The 26,648-nt window shown below is 42.9% G+C and overlaps 2 protein-coding genes across 3 annotated transcripts in view; both read left to right on the top strand.

Annotated features, from left to right (window-relative positions):
* The first annotated feature begins 1,481 nt into the window (after positions 1 to 1,481).
* Positions 1,482 to 4,711, top strand: LOC123648857 (complement C1q and tumor necrosis factor-related protein 9A). The gene is made up of 3 exons (XM_045566743.1): positions 1,482 to 1,649; positions 2,540 to 2,602; positions 3,942 to 4,711. The coding sequence occupies exons 1-3, from the start codon at positions 1,484 to 1,486 to the stop codon at positions 4,709 to 4,711; spliced, it is 999 nt and encodes a 332-aa protein (XP_045422699.1). The 5' UTR covers positions 1,482 to 1,483.
* A 6,046-nt stretch (positions 4,712 to 10,757) lies between these two features.
* The window catches only part of LOC123648841 (mitochondrial intermediate peptidase), a 108,679-nt gene continuing 92,788 nt past the window's right edge, over positions 10,758 to 26,648 (top strand). Inside the window, exons 1-5 of one of the 2 annotated variants that reach the window (XM_045566731.1) lie at positions 10,758 to 11,052; positions 14,056 to 14,229; positions 17,677 to 17,765; positions 20,462 to 20,548; positions 25,269 to 25,332. In XM_045566731.1, coding sequence (XP_045422687.1) covers positions 10,864 to 11,052; positions 14,056 to 14,229; positions 17,677 to 17,765; positions 20,462 to 20,548; positions 25,269 to 25,332 — 603 coding nt within the window. In that variant the 5' untranslated portion in view covers positions 10,758 to 10,863. The remainder of the gene's footprint in view (positions 11,053 to 14,055; positions 14,230 to 17,676; positions 17,766 to 20,461; positions 20,549 to 25,268; positions 25,333 to 26,648) is intronic. The other variant, XM_045566730.1, reaches the window with a different exon arrangement.

Below are 26,648 nucleotides of genomic sequence, written 5' to 3'. Positions count from 1 at the left end.
ATTCGACCAGTGTTTGGTCAGCCTACTTTTCCAGGCTAAATATTGAGTACCAGCAATACATTAATGAAGAAACTAAAGGCAGGTGGGGACCTAGCGTTTTAATCCTATAATTATATCAACAAATGTGTAACCTCCACATGACAGGTGCCATGGATGAGAGGACACAGTGCTACGTACCCCTTAATGAGATGTGGGTCCTACAGTCCAAGTTTCATATTCCTATTCCTTCGAGGTCTTGCATATGCTACTCCCTCTGTCTGGAACCCTGCCCAAGCGCTGTCTCAGCCCCTGAGGTTAGAACACAAATTAATCAGTGCAGTTGAGGGGCAGTGTTTGTAAAGGGAAGGACTTGAAAGTGCACTTCTCCCACACTGTGGGGACTTCTGTGTGTGCATGTGTGTGCACACGTGTGTGCGCGCCCTTCTCCACGGTGCCTTCCATAAAAACAAGACCTTAAGGAATACATCTAAACATAGTAGGGCTGCTTGGAATGCTTCACTATTTTTTAAAATTCTATTTTTTTAATGTTGTTAAAATATATATAACATAAAATTTACCAGTTTAACCATTTTAAGTGTACAGCTCGGTGGCATTGAATACATTCATGTTGTGCAGCCGTCAGCACTGTCCATCTCCAGACCTTTCCATCTTCCCAGCCTGCAACTCAGTACACATTAAACAACTCCCCTGTCCACCTCTCCCCAGCCCTTGGCAGCCACCATCCGACTTTTTCTGTGAGTTTGACTACTTTAGAAACCTCATATAAATGAAATCATACAGCTCTGTCATTTTGTGACTGGCTTCTTTAACTTAGCATAATATCCTTAAGGTCCATTCATGTCGTGGCATGTGTCAGAATTTCCTTCCTTTTAAAGGCTGAATAATATTCCATTGTGTAGCTATAGCACTTGTTATTCATCCATTCATCCACTAGTGGGCACTTGGGTTGCTGTTGTGAATAATGCTGCTCTGAACACCGGAGCTCTGTTCAAGTCCCCACTTTCAATTCCTTTTGGGGGTGTGTGCCTAGGAGGGGAATTGCTAGATCAGATGGTAATTCTATGTTTGCTTTACTATTCATAATGTGCTTCCCCTGCACTTCGTGATCAGAGTTGGTCTTTACAACAGTCCTGGAAGACAAGTAAGCATTCTCTTCTAGGTAAAATGGTAAATGGAAGAGTATCCTGACCTTAAACTTGGCTTTCTTATTGATTGTTCACCATTAAGAGTGGTCTTGATCACATGTGTTACCTTCCAAGGACAATGGGCTTCTGATGTAACCAGCTTGGTCTGCTACCGGGTTGCCCCGTCCCCCGGCCCTGACCATTCTGTCCAGGTCTGAGCAGGTGCGGGTCTGTGGCAGGGGACAGCCCATCCACTTCCCACTGCAAGGATCAGAGGCTGTGTCCATGGCACCAGCAACAAGGTCTTCTCCTTTCGGTTTCTGTTTCCCTCTTTCAGTTGAGAGTCTGCCATCTGAACCATGAGGATCTGCTGGCTCCTGCTTGCCATTGGCATCTGCCCTGGGAACATAAACACACAGGACACATGCAGGCAAGGGCACCCTGGCGTCCCTGGGAATCCTGGTCACAATGGTCTGCCTGGAAGAGATGGACGAGATGGAGCCAAGGGTGACAAGGGGGATGCAGGTACTTACCACCTGGCTGCGTCAGCTGCCCTTCCCCCATCCCTTCCTTCCTTTTATCTCGTTCATGCATTCATTCATCATCTGTGGAGTCTTCCTCCCGTCCACTCACACCTCTTCCACCCAGTCACCCGGCCGCCCAGCAAACACTCCCCGAGGGCCTGCGCCATGCCAGGGTCTGTGCCGGGTGCCTGGGCAGAGCACAGGAGAGGACCGACACGAGGAGGGCTAGATGTCGGGATGACCCACTTAGAGGCCCCACAGTCCCCAGGGCCCACTGGGAGACCAGCTCTTATGATGCCCGAGTCATAATCTGCCTGCGTCAGTCCTCTCTCGGGACCTACAAGTTGGCCCAGCCTGCTCCTGTCACCCCACAGCTGGGTCAGTGGGGCTGAAGTATGGGGGTCTCTGCTGCTCTGGGAGAGGCCAGAGTCTGAGGTGACACGTGGCCTAGTGAGTTCTTCTATGCCATGGCCAGAGCCACCTCCTACCTGCTGACGTGCACCCCACAAAGTTGGAGCTCAGGGCGGCCTGTACCGAGCACGAGGACTTGTGTGTGGTCAGTGGAACCTCACTCCCCTGAAGTCCCAGGGGGCTCCCCTGCCGATTTGATCAGTGGCATTTACCACCACTCTCAGGTGCTAGAGAGATCCTTCCAGAACCTCCCTTCCATCTCTGACAGTGAGTGTCTCAAAATCATAGTCAGCTGTGTTGTCGTAGGAGGCCAGCAGACCTTGCACTCTCAAGAGTGCTGGGAAAGCAACAGAGTGCGAAACCCACCAACCCACCGGCGCCCCTGACGCCCGGCGCACTTCCGCAGGCCTCGGCCGGGAGAGACAATGTCAGAGGTGGCGCTCATGTCAGTTCTTGCCCGTTTTCTTCTTTTCCACCTAGGAGAACCAGGACATCCCGGCAGCCCAGGGAAGGACGGAGTGAGTGGAGACAAAGGAGAACGAGGTCAGAAGTTACCCTGCTCTAATTCTGAGCTATCCAGGATTTAACAATAACTAAGTGCTTCCTACGGACAAGTCCTTTACGAGGTGCTGAGTACGTTCCAGCGATAAAGGCAACGCAGTTCTTGCCCTCCAGAAGCAGGGATCAGTTCAGGGATTGGCAAACCCTTTCTGTAAAGGGCTGATAGTAAATATTCTTGGCTTTCCGGGCCACGTGGTCTCTGTCGCTGCTGCCCGACTCTGCCACTGTAATGAAAAGCAGCCGGAGATGCTGCCTAAATAGGTGTGACTGTGTTCCGGTGAGACTGTGCGCGACCGCTGAAATTTGAATTTCCATGACACATGGAAACGTACATGTGACCATTTAAACATGTAAACCATTCTGCTTGCGGGTTACGCAGAAGTAGGCAGGAGGCTGGCCCTGGGCCATGGGCCCTGGTTTGTGAGCCCTGCATTGGTGCGTGAGCACTGAGGAGTGAGACTGAACCGTCACTCGGTGCGTCTGGAGACACTGCATGGAGGAGGTGGCCCCCGAGGGGAAGGGAGGACTCCTACAGCTGACAGGGAGGGAGACAGCGCAGCAAACACGTGTAGCCCTTTGTGCCGTTCATGTGTTGTGCTTTTTATGTACTTACTGCAACAGCTGTCTACACCAGCTGGTAGGATTATCCCGATTCTCTAGATGAGGGAGCAGGGGCATGGGAGGCTCACGGGCTTTGCCTGGCATCCCATGTAGGGAAGTGGGGGAGACAGGACGGAGTCTGGCATTTACCCCCAGAATCCGCACGGGCAACCCCTGCTCTCCAGTCCGCGTGGAAGGATCGGGAGCGTCGAGCGCCTGTGTAGAATGACGAGCTGTGCGATGTAACTGGCAGGTGGACAGGCTGGCTGGGCTGGGCAGCAGAGAGCAAGGAGTGCCACTCTCCACTCTCGCTCTTGATCTTGTGTTCACTCCGGTGAGGAGGTTTGTAGGGGGCATCACACGACCAGGGTTGAGTGTCTATTAACCTGCCTTCTGCAGTTGCCCCTGCCTGCAGCGCGCTTTCCCTCAGCATTGGCATGACTGAGGAGCCAACAGGTGGACTTAGGTGGTAAAGGGTTGTAATTTCTCATGTGAGCCTTGATTCGGATTTAGTAGACAGGAGTCAACTAAATTGGGGTGTGTGTGTGTGTGTGTGTGTGTGTGTGTGAGATTTGAGAGTAAATGAATTCCAACCCCTGGGCATACACTGAACCTGTGAGCTACTTTGCATTTCATTTGTATGTGCAGTAATAGAAAAACCAAAGTTGTTCACAAGGGAATGTTTCACAAACCATCTCTTTATTCACTCTTTCTCTAATAGGAGCAGATGGAAACGTTGAAGCAAAAGGCATCAAAGGGGATCAAGGCTCCAGAGGGCCCCCAGGAAAACACGGGCCAAAGGGCTTGGTTGGTCCCATGGGAGAGAAGGGCCTCCAAGGAGAGACCGGCCCTCCAGGGCAGAAGGGGGGTAAAGGGGAGGTGGGCCCCCCTGGCCAAGAGGGCCAAAGGGGCAACACCGGCCCTTTGGGCCCAATCGGTTTACCTGGCCCCGTGGGCCCCATTGGAAAGCCCGGTCCCAAGGGAGAAGCTGGACCCGTGGGGCCCCAGGGCGAGCCGGGAGTCCGGGGAATACGAGGGTGGAAAGGCGATCGAGGAGAAAAAGGGAAAATTGGTGAGACTCCAGTCTTGCCCAAAAGCGCTTTCACGGTGGGGCTCACAGTGCTGAGCAAGTTCCCGTCTTCAGATGTACCCATCAAGTTCGACAAGATCCTCTATAATGAATTCAACCATTACGACATAGCCACGGGGAAATTCACGTGCCACGTCGCCGGGGTCTATTACTTCACCTACCACATCACTGTCTTCTCCAGGAATGTCCAGGTATCTTTGGTCAAAAATGGGGCGAAAATACTGCACACCACGGATGGTTATATGAGCTCAGAGGACCAGGCCTCTGGTGGCATTGTCCTGCAGCTGAAGCTCGGGGACGAGGTGTGGATGCAGGTGACAGGAGGAGAGAGGTTCAATGGCTTGTTTGCCGATGAGGACGATGACACAACCTTCACAGGCTTCCTTCTGTTCAGCAGCTAATGATGGAGAAGCGTTTATGAATCTGCCGCACCATCCGGCAGAATGGGCTTGTTGAGGACGTTACTAGAGGATTTTACTGTACTAATTCCTCCAATTATTGCAATAATCGTAAAAAGGTAAAAATAGGAAAGTTATTTCTAAAACTGATTCTATGTAACTTACTATCTTTCAAGAGTGCATTTTAAAATAGTTGCATTGTTTATTATACTTTATTTCATATTTCTTATCATTCTCATTGTCTGAAGAATCTTTTGCATGGATGTTTCCTGGGGGAAGAGCAATTTTGATATCATTTTAGTGCCCTAAGGGGCCTTTTATTGCTCTTCTGTGTTTCTTAGGTTTTAATCGCCATTCAATCCAACAAATAGCTATTGGTAACTATTTGCCAGACTTGAATCTGTATTCCTTTTCTAGGTTTGCCATAACAAAGTTTGTAAACTAGATGGCTTTAAATACCAGAAATTTACTCTCTCATAGTTCTGGAGGCTGGAAGTTTGAGATTAATGTGTCAGCAGGGCCATGCTCCCTCCGAAGCGTCTAAAGGAGGATCTGTCCTTGCTGCTTCCAGCTTCTGCCAGCCCCCGGCACTCCTTGGCTGGTGGCAGCATCACTCTAATCTCTTCTTCCATCTTCACACAGCGTCTTCCTTCTGTATCTGCCAGTGTCCACATTCCCTCGTCTTACAAGGACACCATTCATATCCGATTAGGGCCAACCCTAACCTGGTATAACCTGTTTTAATCTACAAATATCCTATTTTCAAATAAGGTCACATTCATAGGTACCAAGGGTTAGGACTTCAATGTATCTTTTTGGGACACACAATGCAGCCCATAACTGTCTGCCCTCTGGCCTCCCAAAGTTGATTTCCTTCCAATGTGCAAAACACATTTACCCCATCCCAATAGCCCCAACCATCTTAACAATTTCAGCATTGACTCTAAGTCCCAAATCTCATCTGTCCTCCACTCCAAGTCCCAAGTCCCATCATCTAAATCATTTAAATCAGCTATAGATGAGACCTAGTGTGTGATTCATCCCATGGCAAAATCTCTCTCCATCTGTGAACCGATGAAACCAGACAAGTCATGTTCTCCCAAAACACAGTGGTGGGCCAGGCCTAGGACAGACAGTCCCATCTTAAGAGGGAGAAATAGGAAGGGAAAGAGAGATCACGGGTCCCAAGCAAGCCTTAAACCCAGCAGGGAAAATTCCATTAGATTTCTTTTACTATTTACCTTCTAAAACTTTTAAATGAGTTATGCAAGAGGAAACAAAAGTTACTGGACAGAGACCCCAAACGGATTTATAGTTAGAAGTGCAGGATAGGGATGGATTTACTGAGAGAGTAGGTTAGAGGGGAAACTTTTCCTTCGGGCCTATAGTGGGAGTTCTTGTTCAGACAGGTGCTGTCTATTTCCCCCTTTTCTGGGAAAAGCATCCTAATGTCCACTCCCAGGCCAAGCCTTTCAGATGGGGTAGACTCTGCACTCTGGGGCGGGCATGGGATTCATGCCTGACTAATCAGAATAGCACCTTCTTCTGGCCATGGTGACTTTTTGTAGACGGCGCTGGATCCAATCAGAACCAATGAGATGCAGTCTGTTGAAAAAAAAGCATGCTCATTTTCCCCCGAAGTCAGAACTGGGAGGATGAAGGCCCAAAGCTGCTGGCAGCCATGTAATCCACAGAGCCTCAGAATAGAGCCGAACAGAGCTGGAGTAACCCAGCCCCATGGAGAGGTTTAGGCCCCCAAATCCAGCTGCACCTCAAGGCAGAGCTCTCCTGGGACTATCTTGTCCTGAGAGCCGCACATTCTCTTTGTTTTCTTCAACCAGTTCGATACAGGTGGTTGTTGTTGTCACTACTGCTTTCATCTGAAAGAATCTTACATGGCCCATGATCCAAGGATAGGGGCAGTGATTATAGTGGAAAAAGCCCAAGACTAAGGACTGAAGTATATGGGTTGTTGTTCCAGCCAAGACAAAGGAATTTGGATCCGGCGAGTTATCAAGCTTTTCTGTGCCCCAATCTCCTGTTGTGCAATAGTGGTTGAGCTAAGTAATTTTGTACGGTCCCAAGCCTCCTCTAAAATTTGGCAAGTAATTATATATGTTTAAGTTAACTTGATACACTTTTCTACACTAAGAATTTAAACCATATGTATTCATAAAATTTGCCTGAGCAAATAAAGAGTACTGGTGTCCTTTGAGTTTGAAAGAATCATTCTTGCCGTGATTTTCTTGTTCCTCCTATCATCTCACTGTGAAGGCTAGCCCACCAAACCAAAGCGTGGCTACTGGGTGATGGTTCAGATGGATTCTTTTTCTGGCCTGCCTGGTACCAAATGGTGACAGTTTATTATTCACATGTATATTGATTGTCACTCCCCTCATGGTGCTTGTGTTAGTCTCTAATCCCTGGGGTGACACTTGAGGGCAACTAACGGAGAAGCACAAGACCCGGGCTCAGTGCATGTTTAAGATAGAGCATTTTCTAAGCCACAGCCTGGGACGTGTTTGGCAGAATGTGCCACTTGACATGGAATTGTCCCCAAAGCCATAGGATTTATAGTCATCCTATCCATACTGCAACCAAGTCAACATGGACTTATTTCCCAGGAAAGTGGGATTTTTCTGAATCATCATTATAAGCAGGCAGCACTGATGTAGATGTAATATTTAAAAATGACTTGGTGGTTATGGAAAATGTTGCAAATCTACAGAAATAGAAATAATGTCTGTTTGTAAGCATTTTATTGGTCTTCCTTAGTTTATATTTCCCATGGAACAGAGTCAGGAGGGGGTAAAGCAAGTGAGGCCCACGGGTGCAAAATTCACGGAGGCATCGCTCTCAGGCCTGACCCTGCCCGGCCCCCACAGAAAAGGAGCACCTCCTGAAACTCTGTACCCCGCTTCTTACCTGCAGTTACAGAGTGACTCACCATTCTAGTTATTGAGCCAGAGTGTCCTTATTCCTTGGCTTTTCTGAATTGTAGTAACCCAGGTTGTTTTTCCCCACCGCAAAGTCTGATTTTGTTATGGCCCCAAAGGGGAATAACTGTGCTAACTCCCTTCTGTTAGGAACAATACTTTATAGGCTGAGACAGGCATAAGGAAAAAAAAAACACAATTTATGAGTAGGACAAAAGAAACAAGTTTTTATAAAACTCTTTTTGCAGGGTGAATATAGAAGATGAGATGTAAAACACATTTTAAAGGACTTTAAAAGATAAAGTTGACCTGGAAGGGTGTTTAATCTGCCATTTGGGGTTATTTTTCATTGGCTGTCTGTGAAACTAGATGCAGTTTTGAGCAGTCTCATTATGTCAGGCTGTCGGACACACAAGATACCCTGTACACCCGAGCACCAGTCGTCACCACTGATGACTGAGGGAAGTTTTATGCTTAAATGTTTGCATTATAAATGGTTAGTGTATAAAATCTGTTCTGGGCTAAAGAAAGCCTCTCAGAGTTGAAACTCCTTTTGAAAAAAGATGATAAAATAAGCATTTTTGTCAAATATATTGATGGATTTTTCTTTCCTACATAACCCACTTGCCTCCTTGCCATACTAGCATTAGGTCTGCAATGACATGGCTCCCCTGAGAACCAACCAGTGACATTAATCAACATCGTGTTAGGAACTTGGGGGTTTTAAATAACTTTAAATCTTCGATTAAAAAAAAAGTGGAAAATGAAATCACAAGTTACCACAGAAACACAATATAGAATTTATGGCTAAGTTTTAAAGAATTCTGTAGGTACACTATGGTACTTGTGTTAACTATATTACAATTGTTATTTATCATCATCATCCTTATCAGTTGGGCTTTTTCCCCCTACCAGGCTAAAGTTAAAAATTTACATTTTTAAATTCCTTATATTTTTAGTTGACATGTAATCATCGTACATAATGTATGAGATGTGGAGTGATACTTTGATGCATGTGTACAACATGTAATGATCAAATCAGGGGAACTAGCATATTCATCTCAAACATTGATCATTTCTATGTGTTGGCAACATTTCAAGTCCTCTCTTCTAGCTATTTTGAAATATGTAATACATTGTTGTTAACTATGGTCACCTTACTGTGCTATTGAACATTAGAATTTATTCTTCCTATTTAACTGTAATTTTGTACCCATTTACCAACCTCTCCCTATCCTCGTCTCCTCCTACCCTCCCCACCCTCTACAATTCTACTCTCTACTTCTATGAGCTCATTTTTTTTTTTAATTTTTAGCTCTGACATATGAGTAAGAACATGGAGTATTCATCTGTCTGTGCCTGGCTTATTTCACTTAACATAATGTCCACGAGGCTCATCCATGTTGCTCTGAATGAAAGGATTTCTTTCTTTTTTATGGCTGAATAGTATTCCACTGTATAGCTACGTCACATTTTCTGATCCATTCATTTGTTGATGGACACTGAGGTTGACTCCGTATATTGGTATTGTGAATAGTGCTGCAGTAAACATGGGGTGTGGTGCAAGGATCTCTTTGATATCCTAATTTCTTGTCCTTTTGATAAATACCCAGGAGTGGGAGTGCTGGCTGCTATGGTAGTTTCATCTTTAGTTTTTTGTTTTTCTTTTTTTCAAACTCCATTTAAAACTGGAACTTTAGAGAAGCTTCAGACTGCTCAAACCCTCCGGACAATGTTAAAAGGAGCAGAGCTTTACCCTAGGACTAAACATTCAGGGTGAGATAAAGCTCTGAAGGGACTTCAAATAAAGCACATTAAAAAAAAAATGTAGTGATTTGCCATGAAATAAAAAGGTTTGCTTGTGTTCTTGTTCCTTTGCAAAAGTCACACCTCTGGGACCCAAGGCAAAAGAATCACGCTTTCATTAGTTCACGGAAGACCACTGCCCTCCATACCCCCCCATTCAGACACTGGTTTATAGGAACCATGGGGTGTCTGGTTCCCACGTCAAGAAAGCTGAGGCAGAGACGTGGCATTTAGAGCGAGCAGAGGCTGCAGTAGCAAGATCTCCTCCTGCCTACTCTCCTGCGAGGTCTTCCTGCCTCCCACCAGCCCACCGGCTTCCCTTGCACAGAAGGGTCGAGCAGGGGCCCGTGCCAGGAGGAATCTCACTCAGCAGCCCCGCCCCACCGAGGCCAGAGCAGAGAGGCAGTTCTCCGGGGCAGCCCCAGCTCGGGCAGGCAGAACCTGAGAGTTGCTCCAGCAACCCCACGTCCCTTTCCTATAACCGCAGTGCCTTTTCCATCCATTGGCCCCCTGCCTACCCAGGGAAGCCTCTCAAAATAAAAACACCTTACTGTCAACAAAACCCCTTCTTTCCATCCCTCATCCCTACGCACTCCTGTACAAGCTCCTCTCTGCACACGAGGGCACCGACCGGCTGCGATCCGGGACGCGAACCTGGGCCCCGACGCCCGGTCCAGCGAGGCCCACTGGCGGGGGAGGCGAGCGCTGTCCGGGAGCCCCCGCCCCGCGGCGCCGTCCCGCGCGCCTCCGTTCTGCAGCCCAAACGCAGTTTCCTAACCCCTTTCCTCCCTCCTCCTCCCAAATCTTTTTGTTTCTGTATTGTTCATTGAAATTTATATCGTGGATTATTATAATAATTTTAGAAATCAAAAGGGATGAAGATTCACAGATAGTTAATTCACTCAGTTGCACACAAGCGTAACACGGATTCACAGTCATTCCATATATTTAATTTAACCCATCTTTTCGAATGCAGACACATGGATGGGGAAGACTGGCTGACTGCGCGTCACCGGTCCCGGATCCCGCCCCAGGCTCTGTCCCTACGTCACGTCGCATCAAGCATTGAGAGGCTCACTGCTCCCGCAGGAACTGAAGCTTGTAAGGAGGCTTTGCCCGCCCGGTCGAGCCACGTGAGAGGGGAAGGGCAAGCCCTAGCCGTTCCTTACTCCGGGCACACGGGGGCGCTATACCCCCATGGCTGCCGAGAAGGCGGCAAGGCGACGCTCTTGCCCTCGGGACGTCGACGTGTTCACATCCTGAAGGCCGCGCGCCCCGACCCGGAAACGCTGGCGTCACGTGGCGCGGCGAGGGCCGCTGCCTTGGAAACGCGAAGCGCGCGCGCTCCCGGCTGGGGGTGCGACGCGGAGGCAGGGGGCTATCGGCTGGGAAAGGGGCTTCTTCCAGGACACGATGCTGTGTGCCCGAAGGCTGGCCGCCCTGGGAGCCGGAGCAGCGGCTCTGCGGCCGGGGCGGGCGGGACGGGGCATCCTCGGAGCCGGGATCCGGGCCCGGAGGGTCAGCACCAGCTGGTTCCCGGTGGGCGCCGCGTTCAATGTCAAGCCCCAGGGCCGCAGCTTGGAGCTGTTCAGCGGGCGCCGGGTGAGCGGCGCGGGAGAGGGGCTGTCCTCGCTCCCCGGAGCTAAACAGGCCCCCATCGCCGCGCAGCCCGCGGCGACGCGGGCTAGGTTGTCTGGGATTGGCAGGAGCCGGACAGCGAACCCACCTTATATGGTGGGGTATCGTTTGCACTCTTATTGTCCTTGCCGGTCACTTCCTCATTCAGGGGCTGGGTTTAAAGGGGGCTGGACAGGCGGCGTTTGGTGGTCCCCTCCCCAAAGTGTGTGGTCCAGGACCTGGCCTCTGGCGAACCCCTAGCTCCACGTGAATTTAAAATAGTTCGTGGTGGCGGTGAATTCGGCCTGCCGGGTCCCGCCCTCTCCCCACACTCAGTCCCACCCCTCTAAAGTTCACTTTTGCTCCAACGCTACGCTTTCCATAAGAGGCCTAGCCTTGTGCGTTCACATTCGCTATCAAGTTGTCTTTTTGCAAGGACACACTTGCCTTCAGTAGTGTAATAATAATTTCATTGATGCCCAAAATTCCATCACTCATTTATTTCATAGCGTTGGGCTTTCTTGTTTTCTTTTAAAACTCAGAACGGTTGAGTCTGATTTCCTATAGTGCAATGGAGTTGATCACTCTGATTTCTTACCGCAAGAAGTTGCTAGACTGAATTCTTTGGTTCTTATTTATTTCTGTATCCACCCTGCTTGGCAGGGTGTCTGGCATTTAGTAGGCACTCAATAATTATTGAATGGATGAATGAAAGATGAAAAGAAGGCGCACTTAGAAAGGACTTACCTGATGCCTGTTCTACTTTGCATTTGTAAATTTTGTTCATTTTAGGTTAAGGGTTACTTTTATTTTTGCCTTTTAAAATTTCTTCGTTGTACCACTACCTTTCTTATAAAGAAGAATCTAGGTTATGGTTGCAGTGAGCTTAAGGATGTGTTTCTTATTTTGGCACTATCATTAGCTTTGTCTATTTAAAAAAAAATTTGTGTGAAATTTGTTACACCAGCTGCCCTAAAAGCCTACTCTTAATGTTGTTGTAACATAGTTGGTGTTTTGAGAAGGAGAACTACTTGTAGGTACTTGGGTTGATAAAATATAACTAATTTTAGCTTTATTACTTTTTCATTTGTGCATTATGATTTTAGGTACTGGTAACAGATTTTCAAATTTGTGAACTGGTTTTTGCCTAAAAAAAAAAAAAGTTTATGTAGCCTTTTTAGCATTATCTTGAGAGTGTGAGAGTTAGAATTCCTAAGAGCAGGATGAGGAGGTTGTACTGGGAAGTAGAAATAGCCTGTGCCTTGGATCAAATTAAATCAGTGTAAAGATTCAATTTATTTTTGGTCTTGATTCTACTTTGCTCCCAACTGTCTTTCAATTTCTTTTCTTCAACTTGTAATGTATTTTGAAGAGAGGTTAACAGCCTTAACTTATAGTAGGCCTTATAAGGCCTGAAGTTTTACCTGCTGGGGTTTCCAAAAATGTATATGTAAAACACCTGCAAAGTTAATTTATAATGGTTAGCATCTGCTCCATTCATTTGTTTCCCACGTTGAGTTAGACATTCTGTTGGTTAGCTGGTTAAAGCAATGAAGGACAGGGAGGGCTCCTGCCTCTAGGAGTTCACCTTCTCAGGAGAGACTTTCAAACAGAGAAATCGGCCGGGCGCGGTGGCTCACGCCTGTAATCCTAGCTCTGGGAGGCCGAGGTGGGTGGATCGCTCGAGGTCAGGAGTTCGAGACCAGCCTGAGCAAGAGTGAGACCCCGTCTCTACTAAAAATAGAAAGAAATTATCTGGCCAACTAAAAAATATATATACAAAAAAATTAGCCGGGCATGGTGGCTCATGCCTGTAGTCCCAGCTACTAGGGAGGCTGAGGCAGTAGGATCGCTTAAGCCCAGGAGTCTGAGGTTGCTGTGAGCTAGGCTGATGCCACGGCACTCACTCTAGCCCGGGCAACAAAGTGACACTCTGTCTCAAAAAAAAAAAAACAAACAAACAGAGAAATCATTTAAAATTTAATAATAAAGAAGATAATAATAAAGAAGTATGGAAAAGTGTGGGCTTTAGAGATATACAGGACAGATTCAAATTCTGACTTTTCCACTATTAATTCCTGACCTCAAACATGTTTTTTTCTAACTTTTTAAAGCATGGTTCCTTATCCATAAAAGGAGAATTATATACAAAGTAACTGGCACATTTCATGGCATGCAGTAGATGCATATTAGATGTTTGTTTTTTTCCTGCCTTCCTGAGTACTCTAACAAGTATAATTGAACTGGTACAAGAGGATGGTCATTCCCATTAGATGAGTGATTTTTATTTTTGTCAAGATATTGAAATGTCTTTGGAGATATAAAATTCGCTGCCAGTTTCAGCCTATGACTTGGTTTAATATGTTCACCAAATTTTTCTAACATGTCTGTGTACTTGATAATCAACTCATCCCCCCTATTTTATGGTTGTAGAATAATTGGTGCCATGTCCTGAGATCTTACTCTATGTCAGACATTCTCCTTAGTACTTGACATATACTTTCTAACTTAGAACCTCTGTCGGTGCTGTGAGGTATGTATCGTCATTTCCATTGTATCTGCTGAAAAAATTGAGGCCTAGGAGGAGAAATAAGTTGGCTGGGGTTATAAGCTATTAATAATAATTATAGCTAACATCTTTTAAATGCTTTCTATGTGGCAGGGACTGGTTTTTTTTGAACATGCATTATCTCATTTAATTCAGCCACTCTGAGTTAGATTCTGCAGTAGTGACAGAGCTGGATTTTGAACGCTTACCATTCAATTTATGTTTTTTAGAAAATAATTAGAAATTGAAGAAAAATTATGTTCTCAAAGCTTTTTTAGTCTAATTTATGGGAAGTAATATGGGGAGTGGGAAAGTGGTTATCTGTGGTGACAGGTATAATTAAATGATACAACAATGAAAACCAAGATTTCCTTTATGAAAAAAGTATTTTTAATTAATACAAAAGAAGTTATAAATTGGACATGTTTTTTGGTTTTAAGGGTCTTTTTGGAGTTCCTGAGCTCAGTGCCCCAGAAGGATTTCATATTGCACAAGAAAAAGCCTTGAAAAAGACAGAAGTACTTGTGGAACGCGCATGTTCTACCCCACCGGGGCCCCAGACTGTGTGCATTTTTGATGAGCTCTCAGATTCCTTGTGCAAAGTGGCTGATTTGGTAAGAAGCTTTGTTTAAAACTTGAAACTACCTCTCTTTGAAGCTATTAAAATTTAAGTGACATTCATCCTTTGTTATTTAAGATTAATGTGAGACTATAGGGTTAAAAATGTCTGAACCTATTTGAGATCTGTTTGGTATCATTTGTTATGATAAAGTATGTCATTAAGAACAGGAAACATGTACAGGAAAGGTGACATTTAGAACTTGTACTTTAATATGTATATTTAATGAAATACACGTGTAATATGTAATAAAAAGAGGATTAGTAATACAGCAAAGATTCTTTGTTTGACAAAGGTTCTTCATTTATGAAAGCTTCTACCAAAATTCTAATAGAACATTTCACGCGTACATTTACAACAAAATTCTTCTCTTTCATAAGAGGAGTGAAACCCGTTTTTATAAATCTTTTCAGAAGTTTTGACATCAAACTGATTGTATTAAAGATTTTTTAAAAAACATTTAAAGTTGAAATAGAAGTATACCTGGATCTCTTCACCAAGAAGCCCATTGCTGAGATAGCATGATTTTCCGTCAGCCCAAAAGAGCCAATTCTTGATTGCTCTTAACAATGAAGGCAATTAGTGGTGCACATAATCCAAAATAGTGATCATTCATGATCCTGTCTGTGTGGTATTGAACTGTATTTTTCCTCACATTCATTCAGTGTTGAGCACCTACTACATGCCAGACACTATCTAAGCATTGAGACTATAGTCATGGATGAGACAGACCCAATCTCTGACTTCATGGAGTTTATATTCTGGTGTTAACTTTCTTTTTAGATCTTACTAGGCCATGGGCCCTGGTAAGAGGTTTCCCTGGATGAGCTGAGGTAACCTCAGCATATCTCTATTTTCAGATGAGGGAAGAAAGGCCCAGGGCGGGGATGAGGGTGGGGGGGGGAGGGGGCAGAGTGACATGCCGGATGTTTCATAGCCAGTGTGTGGTGTAGCTGGGCTTGAGAACTAGGCAGTGTGGCTGTCCAGTGCCAGTTCTTACCATTCCAGGGCTGGCTGCCTGGGTCAGACGAACCTTTACCTGGAGAAGTTAGAAAGTTAGTTAGCCTCCCCATCTTTTAAAATAAGTATTTATGTATTTTCAAAATTATCATACAGTAACATTGACTTCTTTTGGGGGGTAGTACAGTTCTATGAATTTGTATAACCACTACCACAGTCAGGATACAGAGCTGTTCCATCACCTCAAAAAAGCTCCCTTTCTAGTCACACCACCCCTCCCCATTCACCTCTGACAACACTAATCAGTTCTCCATCCCTGTATAATAGTTTTGTGTTTTCTAGAATGTCATAGAAATGGGGTCCTATATCCCTTTTGAGACTGACTTCTTTCACCCAGCATAACACCTCCCTATTTTTGTTCTTTGCGCTTTTGCCAAAAATTTCCTTGAGTTGAGCAGTAACACCTTACAGATGATCACCATGAGCTTCCCAGTTTTAAGGAAACTGATAAGATGTCTTATTTGAAAGGGTTTTCCCCTAAAGTGAAATTGCAGGCTCTGGTGGTCAGTTCTGTTTCGCTGCGCCTGTGTTCTGTCCTTCCAGTAAGTACAGAGGAGCTGTTTGTTTGGGTGATGGAGGAGCTATGGCCATGCACTGCCAAAAAAGAGATCTCGCACCTTCTCTCCCTGATTATGTCACTGAAATCTGAAAAGGAAAATGTATGTCAATAATGTCACTTGGGAATAATCAAGTATAGTCAGCCTTCCATATCCAGGGTTCTGCACCAACCTCAGATCAAAAATATTTGAGGAAAAAAACCACATCTGTACTGAATGTGCACAGACTTTTTCTTGTCATTAGTCCCTAAACAATACAACTATTTATTTAACATTTACATTGTATTAGGTATTATAAATAATCAGAGATGATTTAAAGTATGCCAGAGGATACTCGTAGGTTATATGCAAATACTGCACCATTTTATGTCAGGGACTTGAGCATCCTCGAGTTTTATATCCCCAGGGAGGTGCTGGGACCAGTGCCCCACAGGTACAGAGGGACGGCTGTATTGGCTTTGGCAGTCAGAAGTCCCAGAATTCACTGTGTGTTTGTTGTCTTAGTCTCTGTCTTGATTAAACAGTGTTCTAGGATTTTTTTTCCCCCACATTTTTGCTTTTGCTCTTCACTAAAAGAGTTTAACTTCTCTACCCTATATCTTATCCTAATTTTAAAGTTTTTCATATTTATGATGTATAGTAGTATCTTATTTTAAAAACTTAAAAAAAAAACTGTGATGTGATTTATATATGTAACTGTCTGGGTAAAGAAATTCAAAGATCCATCTTTCTTTTTGAATTTTTAAGATATTACCTGCAAGTAAGATCAGTACCATTATAAGGCAATAGTTTTATAAACTCTAAACTATTTCTCACCAAATAGTCATTCTGTTTTGCACTCTTTTTCTTTTTTAAATACAGTTGTTATGTAACAGAACTGTTTTCATCATCACTATTACAAATCAGTGTTTAAAATGTATGCTAGTGTTTTGAATTTTCACGTTGAACATAAATTCTACAACATGTAGATTTACATAGATCACTTTTCAGATTATTTAGTACTAATGTCATATTATTGTTACCTATTGTTACAGATGTATCAAACTATGGAGTTAAATGTTTTTGTGTTAAAAATTATTTGATAATAAAATTGGGAAATTTTATCTTGTGATTTTATTTCATATTACAGTCATACATGTCTTCTTGAAGAATAAAGACAATAAACAGTATTTCATAGTTCCCCTGGATTTTTCTTTTACAATGTACTGCAATTAACATGTAAACTAAAAATCTAATTTCGTATAATTTCATCTTTTAAAAAAAATAATTCTCAGTTTAATCATGATGGCAGTGGCAGTCATGTACAATGTTATGTAGGGACTGTGAATTCATATTTTATTAAAAAGGCTATAAAGAGAATGTGCCTTTGTTTTCTGCACAAAGACTAGAAGGTGGTTAAGTCGGTTTTGAAACTCTACTATGTGTTAATTTAAAAAAATAGCCTCTAAGAGTTGTCCGGAGCCAGGTTAAATTAGCATGTGAGAACCATATCGCAAAGAATTTTAGTTAGAAAGTTTTAGAATATTTGAAACCAGTGTCTGCTATTTTGAACTGAATATGCTTGGTGTTTTTATTTGAAGAATATGCTTGGTGTTTATATTTGAAGGAGAAAAACTTTTCTGAAATAAAGTTAGTAAAAGTATTTTCTTTGGAATGAGACAAACTTGGTTTTAAGGAGTAACAGAATCAATAAATGTTCAGAAAGAAGCTTCTTTCTTTCTCATTTAGGGAAAATTCAGTAATGGAAATGCATAGGTCAAGCCAAATGGCACATTTTAAAACACAGGTTTTCATTTTCGCCCTCAGATCTTGAAAGAAAGCTTTCCATCAAATTGCCTTTTGGTTTTGTCTTTCCCCTTTATTAGGCTGATTTTGTGAAAATTGCTCACCCTGAGCCAGCATTCAGAGAGGCGGCGGAAGAAGCCTGTAGAAGTATTGGCACCATGGTAGAGAAGTATGTGCTGTTCCCTCCATTCCAGTGTTGCGTGACATGATTTCACAGACTTGTGCTGTGGCAGTTTTGTCCACAGTGCTCCCAGCAGGGTGGGAGGTGGTGTGTGAGCAGAGGGAGGGCTGGGGGGCAGGCCATGAGCACTGGGGCTGGGGCTAGATATTTATTGTTCTCTTAGTCCTTTCCTTGTCTGTAAATGGGGTAATCAAGTTAATGCTGCCTCTTAGGGTCGCTGTGCGGATTAAATGAGGCAAATACAAAGGGATCATACGATGTCAGGCACCTAGCAAACATCCAGTGTCCCTGTTATCCTCATTGTTTACCTTAACGGAGGGTTTTTTCATGTGTTACTAGCAAGTTGGAGTAGGTAGATTATCGCTTGATTAAATTGCTATTGCACTGACAGCTGTGGGCCACGGGGCGAGAAGCCAGAATAGTGCATGCACAATGCCCTTGCAGTCCCTGTCGAGTTGGCATTAGGGGAGTCTGGGGAGACCATAAAACCCTGTGGGAGGGCCAAGGCAGGCCTCTGGCTGAGGCTATGATGGAGTGAGGTATTTTAAAGTGATTCTGAGGTAAATGTAAATGTTTTTAAGCCATTTACGAGAGCGCCATAATGCTTGTTGAAATAACGGTGGGCAGTGCTATGTTCCAGAGCACTTAGGTGCATGGCACCATGCCAGGCAGAATAGAGAGCCAGGGAGAGCCCAGGCTTGCCTGGAGGGAATTTACCGTGGGCAAGACTATTTCAGACACTGGAAGTTGGAGGAGGTAGAGGGTGCTGGCTTCTCCAGTTAGATGTGGCTTCCTGGAAGACGTGCAGGATCTTCCAGCTGCTGCTTTTCCCTGGGTTGAGCAGCATTTGCTCACTTTGGCACAATCCATGTGACTTTTCCTGTAGCCATTGAAAATCAGCTTGAGGAAAGGGATAAAACTCTTCACAGTGTAGACACTGGGCAAGCTGGAGGTGCTGGGCCTGGGGACCCCTGGGGAGACAGAGCGAGTCAGAGCGGCCGTGCTCTGAGCACTGTGCCCTGCCAAGTTTAGGTGCAGGTCTAATGGGTGAGCACTCTTAATTTCGTGGGAAGATGGCAGGGGGCCGCAATTGGTAGTGATGTGGTGTTGGGAGCATCTGTGATCTTCACTCACCATGGAAGGAGCGTTTCAATCCACTGAAAGTCAGATCCTAAACCAGCATGCGTAGCCTCTCCTAAGCTCTGCTCTGTTTCCTCTAAGCCCTGTGGCGCATGTTTTCCTTTCGTCTAACTGAATCGTACCTTAACCAACTTGTTCAGCTGATGTTTGAAAAGTCAGGATGAATTTAGGTACATATGGAAAATTGATTTATTTTCCAGTAGTAGTGGGGAAAAAAGCCTAAAATTAGGTGCAGTTGTTGAGGGTTAATGCCAAATGTAAACTAAAGTATGGACTTTATCTCAGAGTCTTCCAACATAAAACGTAGTGGGAGATGTGCTCCCGTTTCTGGAGCGGGAGCGCTGCCGTCCTGCCGTGGTGAGGCTCTGTGGGCGAGTGGGGCGGGAGGAGGGGGGCACCACACCCTCTCCCTGACTCCTGGGATCCATGCCTGGGAGCCTGGCCCTTGGTGAGTGTGTTTTGCTTGGTGGTGACTTCCTCAGTTCCCTTGGTGTTCTAGAAGGCCCCTGAGAACAGTGGCAACAGAAACCCTTTGATTTATGTAAAACTTCAGCTTTTTGATTGTGAACTGGGGAACTGGACCATCCTTGAGTTCCTGAATAGGAGGAAGTGGTGGATACTTCTTACAACCTTGGCCCTCCCTGAGGGTCCACCAGGCCGGGGGTGGATTGTATCTAAACCCAGCTCACTGTTTGGCTCTGAGTTCCAGGGCCTTTTGGCATCTTTTGAGGAAGGACTGGGGTCCTTGCCAGGGGTCCTGGGGGTCTGGCTGAGGCCAGTGCTCAGCTGTGGGCCCTGTGCTCCCCAGCTTTGGCTAAGGGCAGGCCAGCACCACCGTCTGCCTGGTGCTGTAGCTCATTTAATCCTCACGGCAACCTAACGTCTGAATCACTTGCCCAGGGTCCTGGGGCAGTAGCAGGGCAACCTAACGTCTGAATCACTTGCCCAGGGTCCTGGGGCAGTAGCAGGGCCAGTCTTGCATCCTGGGCGTGTGGCTCCAAAGCCGTGTCCTGGGCTCTCCCTGATGGTGCGAGCCAGCCACTCTCACCCACGTGAGCACAGCTAGCCTGTCCGCTGGGGTGCTCAGTTCAGGACTGGAAAATCTTTCTGTTTGTTCATCCTCCCTCCCATCTTCACGCCTTTCCTTTTATTAAAAAAAAAAAACACACACACAAATGGCCATTGGCATATTGATAAAGGGAGCTAGCTCTCAGATCACCAGTGACCGCATTCCTCCCCTCTCCTCTTCCCTGTCTGCTCTTCCTGCCCCAGCTGTTGACTGTGGATTTAAACTTATCTGTTCACCTTCCAGAACAGTTAGTACCTTGACACTTTTTCTAACAGGCTGCCTGTCCCTGTACTGAAAAGTTTAGTTTCTAAGAATGGTTATGCTATTCCTGGTCCAGATGCAGAACTAAAAAAAAACCACTCTAGCTTTTGGCCTCTGGGTATGTGAATGCTACGATTGATACCATTCTTTTGATGTAAAGTTAAAAATAAGGTATTAGGAAAAAATTTAATTTTTTTATTTGTAATTTTTCTAGGTTGAACACAAATGTGGAATTATATCAAAGTTTGCAAAAATTACTAGCTGATAAAAAACTTGTGGATTCCCTTGATCCGGAAACCAGGTACTCACTCATTTCTTTGCACTGGTTATGACTGTGACTCCAGAGGTGAGATTGGGAGACTCCCCCAGGGCCTGTGCACTTGCAGGCCCCCGTCTGGAATGTTCTTCCACAGGGATCTACACGACCCCTGCACTTTCTCTAGGAGTCCACTCGAATGGTGTCTCCTCCAAGGCCTTTCCAGCAGGTCACACTCCATTCTCTTACCCTGATTTATTCTTCGTAGTCCTAATCACTTCCAGCATTGTGTTATCTATTTGTTAATTTATTTATCACCTCTGCACCTCACTAGACTGCAGGCTCCTTGAGGGCAGGGGCTTGTTCTGTTATGTTCACTGCTGCATCCTCAGCACCTCCAGCGTTCGTGGCATGTGATACGCGCTTCACCAAGGAATGAGCTCCTCTAAGCAGTTGATAATTGCCCTTAGCTGTGTGCTCAGAGTTCCATAATTGATACCATCAGGAGATATAAGCAAATTGCTTTGATTTACTGGGCGGATGTCAAGATCCTTGTAATGATTTGCTTTGGTTCATTAGATCTGCGGTCCCCAACCCCTGGGCCGCAGCCCGGTACCCGTCTGTGGCCTTGCTAGAAACCGGGCCGAGCATCACTGCTTGAGCTCCGCACCACATACCGCTCTACCCACTCCCGATCTGTGGAAAAACTGTCTTGATGAAACCGGTTTCTGGTACCAAAAAGGTTGGGGACTGCTGCGTTAGATTACATTTATTAATCTAAATTGAAAGGGCCTAATTTTTAAGTTAATACATAAGAATATTTTATTTGGATGTCAGATATCTCATTCCTTTGCTAAATTTATTTATTTATAAAATAAATGTAGTAGGGTTTGTCATTAAGTTGCCTGTAAAATATTCATGTCATCACATAGAGATTAATTTGTTTTTCTTACCCATTTGTACCTGTTTATCTGTTTTTTATTTGTGGGACACTTCCTTTGACAACTTGACTCTCCCTCCTCCTGCTTCCTTCTCCTTTTCTGTCTCCGTGTGGGGCTTGTGACCCCAAGTGCAGCCCTGTCCTACAGGTTCCAGTTAACCAAATCTTGCTACTTATCTAATACGTGCATATCGTGCCTTAGAAGTAGCAGAATAAGGCTTAGTTTTTGAGGGGTTATTTTCACTTGACAGGCAGGTATGCAGGTACCTTGTCTTGTTTCATTGCCTTGACCCTGATGCTCAGGAGACTAGCAAGGCTAGCTGTGTCATCAGAGTAGTTACTTTCATTGTAAGTTCAGGCTTGGGCATTATATTGCCTTCATTAGCAAAGCAAGTAAAAGTTGAATACCTTATTAATTGTGCCAGATTCATACTCAGCTGGTACTGACAATGACAAAAAATGTTGAAAATAAGGTTATTCATAAGCTGACTTTACTAAAGGTTGACATTTCCATGTTTACATGTAAAAATTATAGAGGACTAACAGACTATTTTAGATACAAAGGACTTGTATTAATAGGATACATACCACATTTCTAGATGTTACTAAAAAGGCCAATAGGAATTTTTAAGCAATGAGATGATAAATACATCGGGGAAATAAACTCAGTAGAATAGCAATAGTCTATAAAGGAAAAGCAACTTGGAAGAAAAGAATTTGGAGTAATAATTATTGAAATGTGGCAGTTGTACATCATCAAGATTGTTGGCTAGCACCCAGAAAGAACTATATTTTAGAACCTTGTATATGGTAAAGTGTAAGACAATGGCTAAAACAAGGAATTGTAAACTTAACAAAGTATCTTTTCTGATAAGTTAATGTATAGAAGTAATGGTTTAAATTGAGATACTCATCTTATTCTTAGGCGCAATCCTTGAAATACTAGTTCCACAAGATGTTCAAAAGTTTTCTCAGAAGGGTCCCATTGGTCAATAAGTTTGGAAAAATGATATATCAATGTATTTCTTCCCTTGGAGAATTTTAGTAGTTTAGGGTCTCTGAGAAGCCTAGCCATAAAAAAAACCTGTTTAACTTGGGGTTTTCCAAAACCATTACAAGCTTTCATGCATGTGAAGAATATAACAAGCACATACTCCAGAAAATATAATGGAGGGGAAATCCCAGTCACAAGAACAACAAAAGCTATAATACACGTTGGAATAAACTCAGGAAGGCAATGAGTGCAGAACCTAATGCACACATACACCTAGGAATCATGAAAGGTGACAGAAATGGAGAAACACTGTATTCTTAGAGAAAGAAGAAAGATCGGTAGTGTTCTCTGCCAGTCTGTAGGTTTAATGCTATCTAATCCATATCTAAAGAAGATTTTTTTTTTGTTATTACTTAAAATGAAGTCATAGAGAATAAATATGCCAGAATAGGTAGGAAAAATCTGGTAAAGAAAGTAATAAAAATGATTTAGAGAGTAAACATATTGTAAAAATACTCCATTTAAATAACATTATACTAATGCCAGAATAGTTAGTTAATTAGATCAATGAAAGAATAGGACAATTTCAAACACTGACACAGATATATGTATTTAGTTTGTGGTAGAAGTGTAATTTCATATCTGTAGGGAAGACTTGGTTTTCAGTAAATTATGTTAGCCCAATGGAGAACCATTTTGAAAAAAAAAAGGTTGACTAAAGATTTAAATTTTAAGAAATCATAAAAGTATTGATAATCTTGGATGTGGAAGGTCTTTCTTGGCATGATACCAAAGTCATACCACAAAAGGAAAGATTGATCAATTTAATCATATAAACATTATATACTTTGGTATGCCAAAACCCTTCCACATTAAAAGTTAGGATATACAAATGCAGCAAATATTACTTATATGACAAAGGGTTAATATATTTGCTATGTTAAAAGACCCTACAAATTACCAAAAAGAAAAAAAAAAAAAAACAAGAATGCAAACCCCCTTGTAGAAAAATGGACAAAGGACTATTTTTGTGAAACTCTCATTTCAAAAAATAAGGAATAGGAACAGATGGTCATTAAACTTACACCAGTGTGTCTTGGGTATAGCACTTGTAATAAGTGTGAAGGGGCTGGAGGTGCAGTTCTAGAATTACCCTGCCTGAGTGGGATATTGGCTTCATAGCTCTTTAAGCCTTAGTGTTCTACTTTGTTAAAGGGGAATGGAAAAGCATTTCATAAGATTAGTATGAGGTTTAGATGAAATAATTCATGTAAGCCACTTTGCTCAGTACCTGGCACGTCATAGTCACTTACTAAATGGGACCTGCCACCATTAAAGAAAGGTAGAATAAGGCAAAGAGCCCATCAGTTGACAGTGTTGAAACAGACTAAGAATAGTTTGGGATAATGGACCCTCTCTAGTTAAATGTTAAACTGATAAATCTTTAAGGTGGACAATTTTGCAATATATATCAATGTGCATAGTTTTTGATCATTTTAACTTCTTGGAATTTATCCTAAGGAAACAGGATAAAGAGATGTATGTAACAAAGATTTTTTAAAAATCATATCATGGTTTATGGGAATGGGAAAAATGCAAACATTTGTGGTCCATAGGACAGAACATAATACCAACATGAAAGTCAAATTTTTGAAGAATAAAGATACGGAGAAATGTTCAATGTTTGTTATATAATTTTACAAGAAAAAGCCAGATACAAAAGTTTATATAGTTGGATCCCAATTATTCTACATAAGTAATATAAATTGAAAATAGATTGGAAGGAAATATTAATACAAGAACTTTAATACTGGTTTTCTTTGGTGGGATTAGTGGTTTTAATTTTTCATACTTTTATATAGTACAGTTATTTTACACAATAAACATATATTGTATAATGCAATAAATTTATATGATAAATTCTCAGCCCCAATTTATCAACATCTGCTTTTTTTTCTCTTATTAAAACAAATCAAAAATACCTTTTTTGAAAAGGAAGTATTATAGTTTTTAGTCTGACTATTCAGGGAGAGAGACCAATATGAGGTGGAGATGATTGGGACAGCTTGGGGCTTCAGTGAAACACTTTATATTGTTTAATAAGGAAGATAAATGACTAAATTGTTAACATGGTCTACTGAATTTTCAGAATTTTAGAAGAAATATAATTCTGTTCATTCAAGGTGTATCTGACACAAAAATAAGGAAGATAAATATATTCATTTTGAAAAGTCAAGGAAAGCCAAAAGAGTAGGTTAAATATTTGGTTAACTTACCTCCAGAAAAAAAAAAAAAGTAGTTTTTTAAAAAAATATTGTTGACAGAAAAATGTGTTACACTTGAAATTGGTTCTAAGCATGAAGCATGATTAAAAAGAAAGCAAACAATTCTCATTAGCCAGGAAATTCAGCTTCCGGCACAGCATCAAAGAATTTAATATTCTAAATAGCTGCTACTAGTTGGAAGAAAAACTGAAAGTCTCATGCAGAGAGCCTTTGAAAAATTGTCCAAGTATAAAAACTGTTTTATGTTTTTAATTATTGGGATTTGGATGGAGTTGAAATAAATAAGTAATTATTATAGTGGCTTTCACAGGTTTGTACTCTCTGAATAAAGAATAAGCTCTTACATGAAAAGCTAACCATAATTGTCAGTTAGATGTTTTGCCTGACTTCTAGGGTAGTAAGTGCCTTGTTTAAAACAAACAAACAAATTGTGTATGTGTGTGTGTTGAAACAACTTTTGGCAGTAAGATTCAAAGGGGCTGATTTATTTAAAAACAAAATTGATTTTTGTTATATGTTATAACCTGGGGCTCATTTTATTTATAGGCGAGTGGCTGAACTGTTTATGTTTGATTTTGAAATCAGTGGAATCCATCTAGACAAAGAAAAGGTAAATCTTTTTTTGACTCTTCCTATTTTACTAACATTTAGTTGGTATCTTTGTTGCTATAGTCCTTGTATATATTGCTTGAATATTATAAAAATGCTCAGGTCTTTTATCTGTCATGAAATTCTTCTTTAGGTTGTGTTTGAATGTAGTGCTCTCTGGAAGCTGGCCTGTCACCCCGTGATAATTCAGATTAAGAAAGACAAGACAGTTTTGGTGTTTTGGATGTCATGGAATAAAGTTGAGATGGGCCATCTCAGGGAAGACTGAATAGGAAAGCTGATGTCACTGAAGATGGGCAGTACGGGCACGATCATTAAGACCTTTACATGAGTATATTTATTATATTATACATGTCTTTGACAGAGCCATACACTTTTGTTCTTAAAGTAGTGAGCACAGGTTTATGCTGGAATGGATGGCCTTTACCTCGTTCAGGCCCCTCATTTTACAGATGCGGAAACCAGGACAAATGATTTTTCAGGTTCCTGTCGTTCTAAAGCTGGCCACTGTTCTTACTAGCACGTGGCATCCTAAGACACCAAGTATCAAGCCTCAGGGTTGGAAGAATGGAGGTCGTGGGGGGACTTGACACCACCGAAAGACCAGCCTGCCCCACAGCATCTCCCCGACCCACCTATAGGCTAGACTGTTACGGTTATGCTTTTTTGTTTTAAAGATAAATGTTTTTCCTAATAAATATAGTATAATTAAATATAAATATAGTATAATATATAGTATATAATTAAATATAAATATAGTATAATCACTTACCTATGAACAGAAATTAGTTTATCACAACATCTTGGAAAGTAGAAGGCAAGGCCTTGGGGTTATGTATCACATACAATGGATATTATCATTTTGACTGGTGCTGGGTTTGGGGAATGCTGGAGCCACTCACATGTGGCTTTCATGGCTCAGCATGTGATTCCTGGTCTGACCTTGAGCCGGGATGTGCCTTCCCGGCAGCCCGTGAGGCTGATGGGCTCTACTGTAAACTCACATTGCCTAAAGTGACCAATTTGCCCCTCTCCAAACCAGTTAGTTCTTCATTAATGCCTCTCTGTAAAATAAAATTCTGGAGTCAGGTTGTATTTTTTCCCTTCTCATATCTTCTCATATCTTAATTAGTGACCAGGTCCTTGGATTGTTCCTTTAGGCCTGTATCTATCTATTTGTATCCCAAAAACAAATCACCTTGATCCTTATCACAAAATACCTGGACTGTCCTAAAGGCCTTTGTTTTCCTAACACTCACTGTAATTCCATCAACTGAGCATTTGCTATTTTAAAGCATATGTTTTTCATCACGTCTT

Source organism: Lemur catta, chromosome 13 (genome assembly GCF_020740605.2).
Source record: "Lemur catta isolate mLemCat1 chromosome 13, mLemCat1.pri, whole genome shotgun sequence".
NCBI lineage: Eukaryota > Metazoa > Chordata > Mammalia > Primates > Lemuridae > Lemur > Lemur catta.
The sequence above is the reverse complement of the archived record's forward strand: the minus strand, read 5'-3'. Positions and strand labels throughout refer to the sequence as shown.

Excerpts from the sequence above, each read along its gene's own strand:
- LOC123648857 (XM_045566743.1), top strand. The coding sequence starts at position 1,484 with ATGAGGATCTGCTGGCTCCTGCTTGCCATTGGCATCTGCCCTGGGAAC. Across the intron at positions 1,650-2,539 it reads GGGTGACAAGGGGGATGCAG|GAGAACCAGGACATCCCGGC; the intron begins GTACTTACCACC and ends TTTTCCACCTAG. Across the intron at positions 2,603-3,941 it reads TGGAGACAAAGGAGAACGAG|GAGCAGATGGAAACGTTGAA; the intron begins GTCAGAAGTTAC and ends TTTCTCTAATAG.